At 37.2% G+C, this 18,378-nt stretch overlaps 1 protein-coding gene across 4 annotated transcripts in view; it reads left to right on the forward strand.

Annotated features, from left to right (window-relative positions):
- Positions 1-18,378, forward strand: part of EPHA7 (EPH receptor A7) — a 158,783-nt gene that overhangs the window by 124,530 nt on the left and 15,875 nt on the right. For 2 of the 4 annotated variants that reach the window (XM_010000491.1, XM_010000492.1), the window contains exons 8-14: positions 969-1,077; positions 1,771-1,826; positions 5,975-6,100; positions 10,288-10,473; positions 11,038-11,099; positions 12,062-12,271; positions 13,316-13,465. In XM_010000491.1, the coding sequence (XP_009998793.1) occupies positions 969-1,077; positions 1,771-1,826; positions 5,975-6,100; positions 10,288-10,473; positions 11,038-11,099; positions 12,062-12,271; positions 13,316-13,465 (899 nt within the window). Of the gene's footprint in view, positions 1-958; positions 1,078-1,770; positions 1,827-5,974; positions 6,101-10,287; positions 10,474-11,037; positions 11,100-12,061; positions 12,272-13,315; positions 13,466-18,378 lie in introns of all 4 variants that reach the window. The other 2 variants (XM_010000489.1, XM_010000490.1) reach the window with 2 other exon arrangements.

Here is an 18,378-nt window from a genome sequence, read left to right on the forward strand (position 1 = left end):
CTCTGCTGCTTCCAGATAACTCACACTTTCATAGTCCCTTGCTCAGCAGCACTGCCTGGTGTCTCCTCCTTTTTTTCTCAGTCCCTTGGGCTGGATCCTCACTGTTACAAATCAGCAGAGCTCCATGGAGTTCAGCAGTGTGCTCATCTAATTCAACTGAGTATACGGCCACTCTCATTAGGTGTCAGGCAACCAATGTATTTAACAAACCTGGAGGTTTCTCTGGCTAAATATTTACATCCGCAGTGTACATTAATGTGACGTGAATATATTTGCATACATTAATAGTATTGGCATATCTGAATAAAAAGAGCAATAATATGTGGATATTTTAGCATGTAAATGTAAATTCTCTGAAGCATGGAGAATTCCATTTTGTATATTTGGAAGCACCTTTTTGTTGCTAACAGAAACAAATTATAAGTAATAGCAATTTACAGTGATTAATAGCGGTAAGAGATAAAAATATGCTAACTAGGAAATTTGTGTTTATAGGTGGTGTTTAATCTCAAACATTCTTATAGTTAAGACACTACCTTCCTTGGGTACCATCAACTTCATGTCAAACAGTTTTAGGGGGAGAGGACAGGAACAGACTCTTCAGGGAATATTCTCTTACTGGCCTTCCTTACAGGGATATCCAGGTCTTTAGGAAGGAGTCAACCACTGGGGAGAACTGAAGGTGGCACAGCTATAGGAGGGAGTGGAAGTGGCTGATGGCTTGTACTTGGCTAATGTCTTGGCTAATGGCTGTACTGCTTTGACCAAGTCAATGCCAGCATAATCCCTTTCATTCCCTGCAGACAATCATTAACTGTTCCAGTATTTAGATGAATTTCCAATGGACGCCCATCTTTAGACTAACTTTATCAATTTTAGTCTGTAATTTATAAAGGTTTACCTAATTTTTGCAGTTCCTTTGTAGGGAGTAATTTTTAACTAATCTCTGCACTGTGCTCTGTTTGCAGCCACAGCCGTTTCCAGTGAACAGAATCCTGTTATTATCATAGCTGTGGTTGCTGTGGCAGGAACCATCATTCTGGTCTTCATGGTGTTTGGATTCATCATTGGGCGAAGGTATTGCACCTTGAATAGGCATAAGCGCATCTGACCTTACTCCTGTGAACTCTTGTGATATAGTCTACTCTGGGATGGTAATTTTAAAACTGAAACAGAAGTCATTTTTATCAAGGACAGTTTTTATTTAAATTATTTCATTAGTTATACGGTTTGTCCTCATACTTTAGAAAGACACATGTAAATCAAGATGTTCTTTTTGTCCTATGTAAATGTGCAGTAAAAGGAACCCCTAGCAGGTTCTTTACCTGTACTCCTCAAAGTCCCTTTTTCTGTTCAGTTTGCTTATGTGGAGAAGTCTCACACTTTATCTGATCAGCCTTTAAATGACTTTACATTCCAGAAAAAGAGGCACAGCAGTAAGCTAAAGAATACATTAATGTAAAACTGTGTTCTGCTTTCAAGTTCTTTAATCCTCTGTTTTATCCGTAGAAGCTTTTAGCCAGAACTAGAATTTTCTCTTTAGGACCTGCCCCAACTGGTATTTGATAAAAAAACCTTTTGATTGGATCTGTTCATGATTTATTTAAAATTCTGCTGTCAAGAGACTTATAGCTGAAACTTTCAAAGGGCCTACAGGAGTTAGGTGTCCAGTGCCTGAAAATCCCAGCCTGCAAAGCTAATGTTGTCAAGGCTTTAGATGTGGGGCTATAAATCATTATTTACCAGTAAAACTGCTGTCTTTCTTTTCAGGCATTGTGGCTATAGCAAAGCTGATCAAGAAGGGGATGAAGAACTTTACTTTCATTGTAAGTGTTTTGCTTTTTTTTCCTCTTTCGAAAATTCCCGACTGCAGTAGTGTAGACAATACTGAAAAAAAACACTTTATGAAAGACAAAGCCACAAGAAATTAAAAAATGCTGTGTAAATAGCAAGTGGGAAGTTAAACACTATAAAAATATGACCCACACAAAAAAAATGCAGATTAAAGTCAATATTACTCATGCAGATGGTTTTACTTCCATACATGTGTATGATATACTGTTGCTTTCATTCTGCTTTTTTTTTTAATTTTGGTTGCTTTGTATAAATTTTTCACCCTGTCCTAATGAGCCCTCTGAGGTGCAGTATTTGAGAGACCTGTGGCTAAGTGATTGTATGATCTTTACATCAGGCAAATTTCAGATTAGGAAAGTGTGGGTCACTGCATCAATCTGGTGAAGCTGTTCTTCCCAGTTGTTTTCTGCTACTGAAAATACTGTATCATCAATATTTACAAGACATAATGTCCGTAAAAAAAGAATATTTAATATGAAAAGGAAGGTCAGCTACTTCATTACTGTTCTCTGTTCTAGAATCACTTGCCTAGTGAAGAATAGCAACTAAAGCCTCTCCTTAAAATCACAGTTACTATCTGAATTTATGTTAGAACCCTGGGAAAACTAAATAAAATACATATTTCTTGGGTTACTGGAAACTGAAAAATTGAGGGAAGAGGAAGACTTATGCAAGAATAGTTCCAGTTTTATCAAAATATTGTTTAAAAAAGTTTATAATTTTAACCTGTTCTCATTTCAGTTGTAATATCATTTTAACATGAGAAATGAAAACTGTTTTCATTTCTTTTAGAGTCAGTCATTAAGTCAGTCTGAAATTGCAAATTCATATACTAGAATTAATCTGAATATAAATTCCGACACAGAACAATGCCCGGGTTTCCACGCTTCTCCGATATCTGATAACTCTCATATCAGTAGAACTTGCCATTTAGTCATGGTATATTGTGTATAGCCTTTGTTAGCTTGCCAATATTTGCAGCTGTAGCTTAAATACATCAGATGTATTTTTTTTAAAAGCAATACAGTTAATCTTAGTTTATATATGGTAAAATCATGATAATGTAATATCACATGGAGAATGAGGTAGTCACTAGTCACATATTTATAGCATCTTCTCAATGCACACATTTTCAAATGACTAGTTCTAGTGAAAGTTCCATAAAATCAGATCAAGGTTTCTGTTTTGCCTTTCTGCCCTGAAAAAATCAGATCAGCTGGCAATTGTTCATGCTCCTGGAATTTGGGTGTGTTGCTACCTAAATCCTAGAATCATAAAATTGTTTGATTGCAAAAGACCTTTAAGATCACCAAATCCAACTTTAAACCATGGACTGCCAAGTCCACCACTAAACTATGTCCCTAAGCAACCATATCTACATGTCTATTAAATATCTCCAGGGCAGTGATTCAGTCACTTTCCTGGGCAGCCTGTTCCAAAGCTTGACAACCCTTTCAGTGAAGACTTTTTTCCTAATATCCAATCTAAATCCCCCCTGGCACAGCTTTAGGCTATTTCCTCTTGTTCTATTACTTGTTAGTTGGGAGGAGAGACCAGTAAGTAAGTAGTGTCATAAATGCAGTTTTAGTCAGTCAATTAATGATCTGTGCAAGAAAGGTGGAAACTAATAATGGAATAAGAATTATTTATCATTCACCTTGCAGTGAAGCTGTTTTTTTAAGAATTCATAAAAATCTGATGTTTCTTAAATGTTATTATTCTGGGAGTGATGGATTTGAAGTTTACCTCTCTTAGATACATTATAAGCTTTTCACGTCTTCAGAAAAGCTACTGCTTTCAGTTTTAACATCCCCATTATGTCCTTGAAGGAACAGATCAATTATGTATTCTTGTATGTCAGTATATAAACAAAAGGAATATGCTAGCTAAATAATTTCTTTCCTCCTCTCCATTATCAGTGACATTTTTTTATTCAGTGACAGTGTAAATGAATTAATATGAAAGCTGTTACTTAATGATTAATAGATGATCCAGGAATGCTGGGACTTTATAACTGTTCATTTCCTTCATTTTACTTTCAAGATATCTGGTTCTCCAGCAAATCAGTCAGAACAGTTAACATACACAGTCTTTTTTAAATCATAGCATCAGATATAAGATACTTTTCTCTGAGCTAGTTTTTAATCATCTGTAGATTGAAGATTTAGTGTTTAATTTTATTTGATAACTATGTACAGAATGAGACTGAGCCCAGTGTTGAGGACAACAGCTTAGTTACAGAGCTGTGAACACCAGTTTGGTGTCCTTTTACTCCATAATACCTAGACAACCTTCCTCTGTGCTGAGGTACCAGATTTTCAAAAACGTAACTTAAAACATAGACACTTAACTTGAAAACTTACAAGTAACTATATTTTAAAACAGCCTTTATAACACTATATTTAATGGAGTATCATATATATAATATCAATCCCCATCAACTTTCTGTGACCTCAAGTGCTACACTTGAACATACAAGTACAATGGGGGAGTTTAGTCAAGCAATTCAGATTTATATTTGGGTTCCTCCTACCATTTTCTTCTAACAATATCTTCAAATTCAGGCCAGTATTATTTCATGTTGGCATGCCTGAATAGCCTTGGCCTGTCAAAATGTTTTATGACAGCTTGAATAAAGAACTATCAGAGGCCCACTTGAGATTCACAAGGTTACCTCCAGTCCAGGCCCCTTATCACAAACACAGGAGGATAGCTCCTTCTCGTCTCCCTGCCTGCAAGCACTATTGTAGGGGGTTAACTTACTGCTTTCTTCTATTTTTCTCTAGTAATTTTTCGGTTTAAATAACAACTGTAATTAAAAACATTTGTAGCATCATCAATACAATTGGAAGAATACCTATTTAAATTCATATTATGGCAGATAATAACATCTGGGCAACATTTCAAATAATTTCTCTCAATGAGAATTCATTAGATTACTCAAACAATTTCTCTAGCTTTCTCCATCTTATGATGGTTTGGGATATTTTTGGTCACTAATACCATCTAAAACATAAATACACATGATTACTAAGCTATTTTTAAAATATATTTTCAAATTTAAAATGTTTTCTGTTTAGTTAAAGATTGCAAAGCAACCATAAATTATTTATGTTTTGTATTGACCTCTGATACTATTCTTGTATATGAGTATATCAATTATCAGAGGAACATTCTTGCATTTTCATATTGAGTTTTAATTCACTGATTTAATTAAAGCTCAGGACTGTAATCCTTGTGAGCCAAATTTATTTCATAAAAAATGCTTGATTAATAGATTCCCAAGGTTGTTCTACTTTCACCAGAAGAGCAAGAAATAGTTTTCCTGAATCAGCAACAAACTAAGGGAAAAAAATAAATGCTGGCCATAGTGCTACGCTACCTGAGTTGCACTAAGTGCTATGCTGAGGAAAGAGGAGGCAAAAACCAAATTACTGTGTATTATACACTTAGGTGCTTGAGAGAGGGAATTATGTCACAATGTCCACTTTCCCTTCCTATGCCCTTTACAAGTTTAATAGAAGGGTTTCTCATGTTCATATTCTAATCTAAGAAACCTACCTAAGGACATCAATGCTAAGTGTTGTGAATAGTTTAGCTTGGCTATTGCTACAGTCTGTAGATAATACTATATTCAGTAAATAAAGTAAATTGAAGTAAGTGGAGGAGTCTTTCAAATCCTGCTAGAAAACAGAGGTAAAATAAATGAATGCTGTGTACACAACCTGGGAAAAGAGAAGAAGCTGTCCTTACAAGGAAAAGAAAGTTTCACCTCCTCCTCCACTGCTCTTATACTCCTTCTCCTGCTTTATTTTTGCTCCCACTCAACCCTTGCATTTTATTCCATTGAGCACTGTTTAATATTTATTACTTCTTTCACTTCAAGGTGGAAATGCAGACGCTAATGTTAGTCATTTTTAGAGATGGGGTTGTATACTTGTGTCAGCATGCTTGCAGATGATGCCTAAAGCTGAAGTTGCCTCTCATAGCAGCTCTTACCCAGGCAGTGTGGATGCAGGTTCACTCTTCCAAGGAGCACTCTGCATAATGAAATTCCTGGGCTGACTGCACAATAAGTGCCTTTGCTTCATCACAGTCATGCTTTCTTACATCATTACAGTTAAATTTCCAGGCACCAAAACCTACATTGACCCTGAAACCTACGAGGACCCAAATAGAGCTGTCCATCAATTCGCCAAGGAGCTAGATGCCTCTTGTATTAAAATTGAGCGTGTGATTGGTGCAGGTAAGGCTGCTGTGGCTTCCTGATTCAACTGTTCCATTTAGCTGGGATCGAAACTCATACATCATAATGACAGGCAAATAATTATACCTCAAGTACAGAAGAACTTTTGGCGTTTGCCAGAGTGGTTAAAAGCAATGAAGCTGCACTTGCTTCTAAAATGTAAAAATAAATGGGGAAAAAAACACAACTAAAAACACATAAATAAGCAAATTAAGTGTTTTGCTTGACATTGAAAGCTTGTGGGTTTCTAATTCTGTATCTGCTGTTCAACATGTAACTGGGGGAGGACGGGACAGTTTTTCTGCCTATTTTTTACTGTCAGGAGTAAAGGCATTAGGCATGAGTGCAAATTCTGCTCCCTTTCCTTTTGCAAGAGGGCTTTTTGACCTCTGAATTTTTGTTCATGTGAGTAAGAAAAACTGTCTGCAGCACCAAATCTTAAATAGAGACTAGGAAGATCTTGTTTCTATATAAGAAAATCTTCCCTAAGGCTGTTTTTTGTTCTTCCTTTTTCCTTTTTGATATTTCATGAATACAGAAAGTTATTGTTTAACTTCTCTTGACTGACTGTAATTGCACTAGCATTACATTGCTTTTCTTCCTCTTGAACTGTCTACCACCTACTTAAGCCATGGAGTTCATGCTCTAAAAAGGCAGTTTCATTTGTTTGCATTAATAAGATATGTGACATTTTTATTGCACTACTCCGTGTAGTGAAACTAAGTTTCTGTGGGTAAGAAAAATATCAAATGCCTTGGATTCCTGGAGGAAATGTTCTTTTGCTTTCCTGTTGTTTTATAAAAGTGTTAGTAGAATACTTTTAAAATCACCTTGTAGTTTGGCATGCACTGTAAATTACATTTTGTGCTGTTATTTAAAAAGGCTTAAATATTATATTATTTAAAAATAAGAAATATCTTTAAAATATGATGGTTTACATGTAAAAAAATCTTTACACTTAGAATTCGCAATGTATCTTTAAAGTAAGCTCACTCATGTTGAATCATGTCTTAATCAAGGAGTAGTACTGTTGAAATTAATAACACTGCTGAGCAAATTATTCCTCCCAATGAGTAAGAGCAAAAGAATCCAGGCCTTGCTAACTAGTAATTTTTGTAATGTTAGAATGGCAGCATCTGTTCTAATAAACACACAATATACAAGATTTAAATTCGAGATTAGCATAGAAAAATTACAGAGCCTTATCTTTTGCTTTGAGTTACAAAACTATCAGCACAGCAACAGCACAGAGCACAAAGTTATGTTCAGTTGGACTTTGCCTGTGCCTTCATGACAAAATGCTTAAAACACTTCAGTTGCAAAGAGTATAAAGCTAAAAATGTATTTTATCTGTTCTGACAGAGTAATTCCAGAATGTTAATTTTGTTGACTGCAGGTGAATTAATTCTTGATTTTAATGAGTATAACTTATAGCAGAAAAACTAACGTGTGTCAGTAGTCATTCTGAAGAAAGCTAATTAGAAGTGCTGTGGTAAAAGCATATTGTATATGGGGTTTAGCTGTGGCTTTAACCTGTTGGTGTAGATAGCAAACAGGAGTTAAATTAAATGCAGTCCAGAAAGAAGAGAATGTTAAAAGACCCAAAGAAGCAGCTGAAAAGGCACTTAGCAGTCTCAATATGCATCAGCATTGCCAGCCATGTCAACGATTGAGTTGTGCCATGTCTCTCTCAGACAAACAGGGTGCAAGTATGCTTGTGCTCAATTTGCATGAGGGATATGTGCTTTCCTTGCCAGCATTTTCATTGCCATCCCACTGTGGCCACCTGTCAGATACAGAATATGGTGGCCATGATGTTGACTCCTTGTTCGTACCACACATCCTTTGTTACAGCCTCTTCCTTGTTGACATGCTGAGCTAGTGGCTGTGTGGCTGTGCAGTATTCTCACTCTTGTTGACATATTTTCTGTATCCTTTTTGGGAATAATTTCTGCTGAAAATACTATTTTCTTGGGAATAAAAGTTCATTGGCTAGCATCCTGGCCTGAAATGTATAACATACAAGTTCAAGTTTTTGGTTTGCCTGAGTGTCAGTGATCTCCTTTTGGAAATGAGTCAAAATCAGATCACAGAGAGCTGGAAAGGAGTTAAACCTTAGTGTCTTCCATGCCAAGTGTCCTAATTACCTGGCTCTGAATTATCATATACACAGACACACACTTATGGTCTTGTTTTCAGCATGGAAAAAAAATAAATTTGGAAAGTACTGCTAGAGAAAAATTTATCCTTTTGAAAGTTCTTGTGGCTAGGAGCTGTGAGTGAGTTGAGTGATGACTCCATTAGTAGTCATCCACACTGGTAAGCAAGGGCAGGAGTGAGGTTAAGGTGCCATGCTAAGGGTGTGAGCAGCTAGTTGCTACATATATATCAGCTATGCTTTGTGGTATTCATAGCTATGAGGTGGATATTCAGACCATGACGCCAATGTCCAAGCAAGGATGGTTGAGGCAAATGCCTCACCTGTGCAGGTAGCAACAGTTTTACTCTGTCTGGCCAATTAGTTCAGACACAGCATGGTGCTAACAGAGGTGTGTGGAGTTGATTTGAGCTAACCTTAATTCACCTAGTGTAGAGCAGAGGGAGAGGAATTTGATTTTGTATGCAGTCATCTCCTATGAGATTTGTAAAACCAGCCATGCTGAGTGGAGATTTGCCCAAACAAGTCAGTAGGAAATACTAAGGTTTGGCCAAAGTTCTGCCCTTCTGGTTGGAGAACAGTGAAGCTAAGGCCTTTTTTTCTTCATTGAGTTCTGTTGTTGGGGGTGACAGGAAAACAGTAGTCTTGGAACAGTGATGGTGTCCTAAGCAGAATTCATCCATCCACTTCAGCATCTACCTCTTCAGGCATTCAGCATCTCTCTCTTCCAGGCATACCTCTCTCTCTCCATTGCCAGCCAGATGCCTTGCCAGCCTATATGTGCCTTTAAGTGCTGATCCTATCAGGTTTCTGAGAACCTCAGCCTGTGTCAAAAAGCGATTCTCTAATCAAAGTCTCTTGTGTTTTTTCTAATTAAATAATTTCTTTTCAGCCCTCACCCTATAATATCTTGGATATAGGCATGTCTTCATACTTGTGTATACTCAGTAGCTTAATGTTAAAGCACTCCATAGGTATGCAGGAGATAAATTTTTGACTTGCTTTATTTTGGAGGAGAGATTTGGATCTATATCTCATATACTCCAGATAAATCTGCAAAGTACCATATTATAAAATATTGTTGCGACGAATCTTTCTCTTTTTGAAGAGTTATTCAGTATAAGATATGTTACTAGCCTTTTCTTCTATATATCCCAAGGGACTTTTCTTCCTGGGTACAGAAAAGGAGGTCTCTCTTTCTCTCTTTGTTGACACGGCTGTGAGGCAAGGGATGATCCTTAAATCTTTCCCAATCTCAGTAATAGTGCCATTCAGCTTCACATCTCACATGCTTCAATTCTCTTTGCTGTCCAGTGGAGTCCAATTACTTGTCTTCCTAATCATGGTTGTTCAGATGGGGTTTTTTTGTATTCTTGTTGGCTGTTTGGCCATTTTTTTCACATCCTTCTTCAAGTTCCAATTGTTGGTTAGTTTCAAAGCCTTAAACATTTTACAAACTTCCAGCATTTGCTTGTATTTGTTTAATGTAACAAAATTACCATAAGTCACACCTCTCATTTCATAATCTGCAAAGTAAATTATCCTGCTTGAAGGTAATAATGTAGTGCTTCATTTAACACCATAACGATGTTAAATTAAAAGCGGCTTTGAAAGAGCTGTTTTTTGAAGGAAAAAAACCAACACTGAATCTAAAGATAGCAAGGAAGCCATGTAGAACAAAATTACATTTTCACTTGGAAATGGTGTTACCATTTCTGTAATAGTATATTCTTAGCAAAGCCACTTCATTTTTATTTCCTTTTTTTGAAAAAAATAACAGATTACTAACAGGTATTTTAAAATATTCAAATCATAATCCTCTAGATTGGCTTTATGTGGTGTTCACTCCATTACTTAGTCAGCAATTCATTTAAAGCACGTGCCTGTGTGTTCCTAAGTAATCTGTTTCAAATATGAACATTCACTTCTTAAATGTAAACACACACTCAAGCAGCTAGTTGAATCAAGGCCTAAAAAGGATATCAGTACTATAGTTGGAGTAATTCAGCATTGATCTACTTCATTGTAGGAGAGTTTGGTGAAGTGTGCAGTGGACGTCTGAAACTTCCTGGCAAGAGAGATGTTGCAGTAGCCATAAAAACTCTGAAGGTTGGCTACACTGAAAAGCAAAGGAGAGATTTCCTGTGTGAAGCAAGTATAATGGGACAATTCGACCACCCCAACGTTGTTCACTTAGAAGGAGTCGTTACCAGAGGTAAGCAGTGGCTCCACCTGTCAGTCAAATAACAACATAATGGCAGAAATTACTTCAGCTTATTCATGCTCAAAGTTTCAAATTATAAAAAGGCTGCACACTCCTAATGCATTTTCTCCTGTTGCGTAACTAACTTAAACAATACTTACTTTATGCTACAACCTGAGGAAAAAAATTAGGATGTATGCATGATTAAAAGATAAAGCACTTTGAAATACATTCCTTTTCTAGTTTCTTTTAGCCTCAAAGACCATGGAGAGAGATAAGGTTTCTTATGTCCTTTCATGTTATCTGAAGTGCCATTATTCCAGAATCCTGTTCACACAGCAGGGGTTAGGAGAACACACTGACATTTTGATTTGTATGGTTTAATTTTGTGAATTATGACCATGTACCATGCAGACATTTAAGAACTTGTTAGAGCTCAGTAATAGTGCTGGAAGCCTCCAAAATGTTTGTTGTCTCAATGATTCAGCGCTTCAAATAATAACATGTTTTTATCAAAAAAAGCCACTCCAGTTGTGTTACAGTTTCTCAAACAAAATATGTCTTTTTTTCTTTCAGGGAAACCAGTCATGATTGTAATAGAATACATGGAGAATGGGGCCTTAGATGCATTTCTTAGGGTGAGTAGCCAAGTGAAAACATACATAAAAATATTTTAAGTGGCATATATTATATATTGTCACTTTTAAAACTGTGGTTTCATGTAAGTGCATATATATTTGCGTACATGCATGATATTCATATGATTAAAATGGTTTTCAGGCTGAAATGAACCTTGACAAATACTAGCAGTTCTTTCAGGAAAACCAGATCAGAAATGAGAGGTTCAGACAGGATCACATGGAAATATTCTAGGACTTTAGATGATTTGATGTGGCATACACATGGTGGCTTTGATTATTGCCATCACCTGCAGTTAAATCTACTGGTACTTGAAGCCTAATCTTCTGCCTTTTGGGACCAGAATTTTATTGTGACAGCAGGGTAGAAATCAGTGTACGAGAATCCCTAAATGAACTATGGTCACGTTTAAGAGAAGAACGAAGGTAAAAGAAATGCAAGTTCTCAACAATTTAGCATTTTTTGAGTGTGTGTTCAGAACTGATTAGTTCTGACTCCTTCCCAAGTGTACGGGACAGTGAGAGGTGATATGTGAACACTCTATAGAGAGCAGACAGATTATATTTGTTTGATAATCTCCAAGTTATGAATAAAATTATCAGTAGCTAGGGTTCCAAAAGGAGATAGTTCTTATTTTCTTGATACAAATAATTATGCTGACAGACAAAGAGGATAGAGGCAAACTATGAAGAGCTGTGCATCAGGTAATGTTTTTAGAAGAGACTTGACAAGATTGAGCCAGGAATTTTTACTGATTAGCAAGTTTTGTTACTACTCATGCAACTAGATCTACTGCTTTATCTCTCAAGAAAATAGAACTTGTGTTTGAACTGAGTTTCTTTGTCCAAGGATGAATTGCCACAGAAGTACTAAACACATAGAAAGCTAAAGTTGTAAAACTAATTCTTGTTTCTCTTCTCAGCTATACTAATAAGAATTGCTGCTCCTTTCTTCCCTTCAGAAACATGATGGCCAATTTACAGTCATTCAACTAGTGGGAATGTTGAGAGGAATTGCTGCCGGAATGAGATATTTGGCCGATATGGGATACGTACACAGGGATCTTGCAGCACGCAATATTCTTGTCAACAGCAACCTTGTTTGTAAAGTGTCAGACTTTGGCCTTTCCAGAGTTATAGAAGATGATCCAGAGGCTGTCTACACTACTACTGTAAGAGAAATCAATGGGGTTTAGTAGTTTTGAGATGTGGTTATTAAGAAGAAGCCTATCTTCTAGAGAGTATAGATAAGAGAAATGCATTAATTACTCAAGATGTGTAAACAAGTCATGAGGAGAAGAATCTCTGCAGAAATCTGGCTCTACTTAGGGATTCATACATTTCTATTTGGTAAAATTCTCTTAATTTTGCACAGTATCTTTATTATTCCCTTTCTCATGATTTTCTGTTTGAACAAATGCAGAAGTTTTACCCATAAAAATTTTAATCATCTCATTTACTGTGAGTCAATTAAAATATTTGTAGGCTATTACTATGTTTCAGACTAGATTTTATCTCCCCAAAAAGTTGACTAGCTTGAGGCTAGACCGTGACAAAGCTCACCTCCAGTATTTTCCTTGCTTTTGGGTGGGACGTTTTTCTTAAATAAGCATTCATCAGGCACACTATGCTCTTTATTCTTATGTTGAGCCAGCTACACTTTCCCACCCATGGGGCCTCTCTGCACCTATTTTCTCATGCTGAGGGAAGGAGGGGCCCCTGGAATCTGCTCCAACAGGCGCAGGGATCCAGGAAACTGCACTGGGGTTCATGGTTGTCACTCCTGATGCTGGCTCTAACTGGGATCTGGGTTTGAAAATGTCAGACCAAGATTTCACAGAAGCTGTATGACAACTCAGCAGGATTTATGTGCACTGGGTGAGATTTCCCTCTTGTAGCTTCACCCAGACAGGACTTAAATGACTAGTGTAAATCAGACATCTAAGCAGCCCCTTAAAATTGATGGAGAGATAAGCACTTCCAGAGAAATGCATCCAACTTAGCTTAGACAGGTGTCTAAGTTTCTGTGGTCGAAGTGTTTTAAGAGCCTGAACTTCCTTAGATTGCTTTAAAAAATCTGCAGTTGGTCAACTATGGTAGATTATGCTTTCAGTGTTGATGAAAATAGTGACAAATACACTCCAAGGAAGATGGTATGGAAATTTTGTGAAAAGAAGAAAGCTCTATTTCATTCTTTTTTTTCTTTTTTTTGACAGGGTGGAAAAATTCCAGTGAGGTGGACAGCTCCAGAGGCTATCCAGTACCGCAAATTTACGTCAGCCAGTGATGTGTGGAGTTACGGAATAGTTATGTGGGAAGTAATGTCTTATGGAGAACGGCCTTACTGGGACATGTCAAATCAAGATGTAGGTTGTACTTTGTCTGTTTGTGGGCATATGTGTGTATGTGTGTTAGAAAAAAAAAAATTACATGTTGTATACATATCCATATGAGCTCACTACACATACATAACATGTTGGTTTAGAAATAAGATTTATCAAAATATTGTATCATAGACTCTCAGAATAATAGAAAGTGTGGAGTTGGAAGGGATCTTTAAAGGTCAGCTAGTCCAGCCCCCCCTGCAGTGCACAGGGACGCTTCTGACTAGATCAGGTTGCTCAGAGCCTCATCAAGCCTGGCCTTGAATGTTTCCAGGGATGGGGCCTCCACCACATCTCTGGGCAGCCAGTTCCAGTGCTTCACCATCCTCACTGTGAAGAACTTCTTCCTAATGTCTAATCTAAATCTACCCTGCTCTAGTTTAAGACCATTGCCTCTTGTCCTATTGCTGCACATCCTTATAACCAGTCCCTCCCCAGCTTTCCTGTAGCACCTTCAGGCACTGGAAGGCCTTTTTAAGGTCTCCCTGGAGCTTTCTCCCCTCCAGGCTGAACAGCTCTCCCAGCCTGTCTTTGTAGGAGAGCTGCTTCAGCCCTCTGATCATTTTTGTGGCCCTTCTCTGGACTTGTTCAAACAGGTCCATATCCCTCTTGTCTTGAGGACTCCAAAACTGGACACAGTACTCCAGGTGGAGTCTTACAAGAGCAGATTAGAGGAGCAGAATCACCTCCCTTGACCTATTGGTCACACTTGATGCAGCCCAGGATGCAGTTGGCCCTCAGGGCAGTGAGTGCACATTGTTTGCTAACGTCCAACTTTTCATCCACTAGTACCTCCAAGTCCCTTTCTGCAGGGCTGCTCTCTATCACATCATCCCCCAGCCTGTGTTGATAACAGGGATTGCTCTTATCCAGGTGCAGGGCCCTGCACTGTAAGGTACCTACAAAACGAAAGTTACAGAGCTTTAACTTTTTACCTAAATCTCTAAATGATTCTTCAGCCATGTGGATGTTACAGGTTTCTGTCCCAAGTATGAAGTGAAATTAGATCATCAATAGTAGGAACATGTGCTCATCACTTTATTATGCTTGAGCATAGAAAAAAAATATTTTTTTCACAATAAAAAATAATTCAGAGGTTTCTGACCTCAGAGCAAAGATCAATCAATGAAAAAAAGTTGTTAAAATCTGAGTGGCAGTTAATGACCTACTTTGCCTTTTCAAGTTAATTATGCTGATTTAACAATGCTCTTGTTTGCATAAAAGATGACCCAGAGCAACAGGTCAGCAGTAATAGAACAGATGGGTGTTAATCTTGATTTCTGACAAGAGTATCTCTTAATACAGAAAGTACAAAAGAAATATTCCTGCAGGTGAAAAAGATGTCAGAAAGAGTCTCATTTAAAGTTCTTAAGGTCAGGGGCTTAGATGTTTGGGGTTTTTTTTATTTTATTTTTTGATTGAATGATCGACATCAAACTTGGAAAAAAAAAGATAAAAGTGTAAATGATGAGTCAGTTTGGCACAGTGCAAAGTTGTTAATATTTGACAGGTCTCAGTGTCAAAGATTTCATGGACTGTCAAAATATGGGCAAACAAGTCCTTGGGGCAGAGAAAGAGAAATATTTACATTCCCTTGACACCCAGTAGAGTTTCATTTCTTTTGACACCTTCCTTCTGTACTAGATTCAAACATAAAAGAAGTCTGACAGGAATGTAAGATGCCTCAAAGGCAAACCTTACCTATCTTTCAGGGATAGGGAAAACTTTAAAATAAGGGAGAAATTTTGGTATCTTCGTGATCCTTGTTGGCTTTTGAAAAGTATTCCCTCTACTGAAACCTGCAAGTAGCGTGCATGGCTGAACCTTCTTATAAAGCAACTAATTACCACTTCTTGCAGTTTTATCTCTTTTTAGCATCTTACATATTAATCATCAATAGGACATAGATAAAAGATGCATCAATTGCTTGGTAAGGTAATTTCAAATATTCTTGTATGCTGTGATCTTCAAGCATATCCTGAAACATACTTCCCAAAACATACACACATCTTGCTAATCCTGTAGCTAAATCTATGATGCAAAATTTCAAATAATCTTATGATGATTTATCCTCCCTCACACTTAAAAATGAGAGTATTTAACTGGAATAAAAAATGCTCAATGTGTCTCTTCTGATTTTGCAAATGTACTCAGGCAGTTTATGTCTCAAGTGTATAATTTTGCCTAAAAGGAGATGTGGATGAAGCCAGACCAGATCTCCTAAAAAATGTCTCCCTGACTTTGCATCTTTCGTAGACATTTCTTTAATTCTGCCCCTCATTCTTCAAATCATTGTTTTAGATTGATGGAGGATACAAATTTGTGTTGTGATCTAAGTAGAAGTCCTCCTTTTAGCAGCGACTTGGAGCTAGGGTGCACCAAAATACTCATCCAACAAGCTCCCCTCAGAGGCACAGCAGGCTGAGCACACATGATCCACAGAGACCCCTCACCTTCAATGAGCAGTAGACTCCCCTCTGCTTAATCCTTACTGATAACAGTACCCCTGAAACTGGGGCACTTTACCCTATTCCCCTGCTGGTGTTTTCTAGTTCTTGCTCTCGTTCACTTACTGAACCTAGTGCAGATTAGTTCTTCAGTAAAGGGCCTAGATATTTTGTCTTTGCTGTAGTCATAGATTCATTACCCTTATTATTAATTTGTATTTTTATTATATACCCAGAAGCATAGTGATAACATTACATTGTCCAGTTACCTGTATGTTTATTTTTTCTTCTTGGCAACACGTATACACAGTGAACAGACCTGGTCCTCTTGTAATCTACTTCACATCCTCAGAAAACCTGATTATGTTAAAAGCATACTTGACTCTTAACAGTATTCCCCTTTTCCCTTTTTGCAGCAAAAGCAGAATTTGAGAAACAAATTATGAGAAGTGTAAACAATACAAGTCAATTCTATTAGTAAGAACTCCAGCTGTGCTCTCTTTGTAGCTTTGCTTATTTTACAAAAATAATTTCCAGCATGTGTTTCATTACCTCTGTGTACTGATTTTTGGAACCCCACCTTTCTAAGCAGAGTAGACACTGGTAGTACCCTTCAAAGTACCTAAGTTTTGTCTAGACTTTTTTTTTTTTTTTTTAAGACACATTCCTTATCAATATTTTAGAATTTTTTCTCAATATTTTGGGTATCCCCAGCAACTGTCCATCTCTAGCTAACTCATTATTTTGTATTTCCCTGTTTCACCTTTCTTGCTCAGAATACGCATCAAAGCAGCTGATTCTGCTGTATCCCCAAAGCCTTTTAAAAATAGCATCATCATCTTGATGCCCACCTCTCTTCAGGTTTCTCTGCAGACGGTAATGGACATGGAAGAGTGCTACTCATGATCCCTTCCTTCATGTTTTTTTTACGATCCCTTTCACTCTTGACTATAGTCTTATCTAGATAGTTTGCCAGTTATAAGGGTCTTAGATATTTTGTTGGTTGTGTCACTGTTGCTGTTACCTACTTTTTCTTTCTTCGTTGGTTGTCTCTGTATTCTCACCTCTTAAGCAAATGCTTTGTTCATAGTAAGTCATATGTAGTAAGCACAAAGGGTTTGATATTTTTCCCTTTTAGAATGTCAGAAATTTCTGCATTACTTTCCATAGCACATTGTAGCTTATTTACATATACACACTCTATATATAAAGCTTATTTTTCACTTTTATTCCACTGCTACTTCTAAGGATAAGGAGCTATTATTTTGTTTTCCCTCTTAATATTGATCAAAAAGATCCTATATTTAACTTCTAATGTTTTGTTTTCTAGATAGTACTGTTCTTCCAATTCTTCTGCAGAAATTCTCCCTTCCCACCCTGCCTGACAAATAACTCCACTGTCTCTAAAAGGTTGCCACACTCATTCTTCAAGGTGCGATGCTACTACAGGAATTGAATATTTCTCAGTCATTTTTGAGTTGTAGGAGAATACTGTCATTCTAAATGTTCAGGTAGAAAGCTGAGGCCCAGGGAGATGAGGCAACTTCCCTGAGGTCAGAAGGGCCCTGCCACTGGGCTATGCCTCCTCTTTTCACAAAGCTTCTTTCTGCAAAAGGTTTTGATGCAATCATGGATTTTAGCCAGCTTTTTGAAAGTGATTTTGTATTCTTTGCATTTCTGTCTGCTTTGGAGGTCACTGCTTTTGCATTTTCTCACATAACCTATGGAATATTTTCTATCTGAGGTTATTATTTTCACTAGACTCTGGTATTCCTCAGCTTTATTTATCATAACAGATCTACTTCCTAGGGTTAAGTCCAGCACAGCTTCTGATCTTGCTTTCTGTACAAACCGAGAGAGAAGACAGTCCTATGCACTACCCTTCAGGAAAAAGCACCCTTTCTTAGCAATTCTAATACTGCTATGTCAGTCAATGTCAGTATACTTTAAATCCCCCATGAACAGTGTTTTAGCCCTTTTTCAGGAGCCTTTCTTATCTGCCTTGCTTCCTGATGTGCTTTCTTATCCTGCCCTCAAGGTTTACAGCAGTTTCCTGTCATTTTAGTTTACCCATTTTTATTTTTTACTTAAATCCAAATGGACTTGGCTAAGGTAGTCAATGGGTGGGTGTAATTCTTGGTTAAAACATTTATTCTCTCCTTAAATCGTATCATCATCTAGCAGCATCTCTTATTAAATCTAACTTTCTATTTAGGTGATATATTAAAATACCATTCAGTCTGGTCTTACTCATGTGGCACATTTCTGCTCCTTTATCATTAATGTAACGTGGCTAGACATAGAATACAACTTTTTTCCCCAACAATTTATAGCTACTAAACATTTTTCTTGGATCCTTTTATAATATCTTTAGGCTTTTTGTATTTTATATGTGCATCCACAGATCCCTATCCATTTACAAGTCAGTTGCTTCTACCACACACTCTT

Source organism: Chaetura pelagica, unplaced genomic scaffold, assembly GCF_000747805.2.
Source record: "Chaetura pelagica isolate M959 unplaced genomic scaffold, ChaPel_1.0 scaffold174, whole genome shotgun sequence".
Classification (NCBI taxonomy): domain Eukaryota; kingdom Metazoa; phylum Chordata; class Aves; order Apodiformes; family Apodidae; genus Chaetura; species Chaetura pelagica.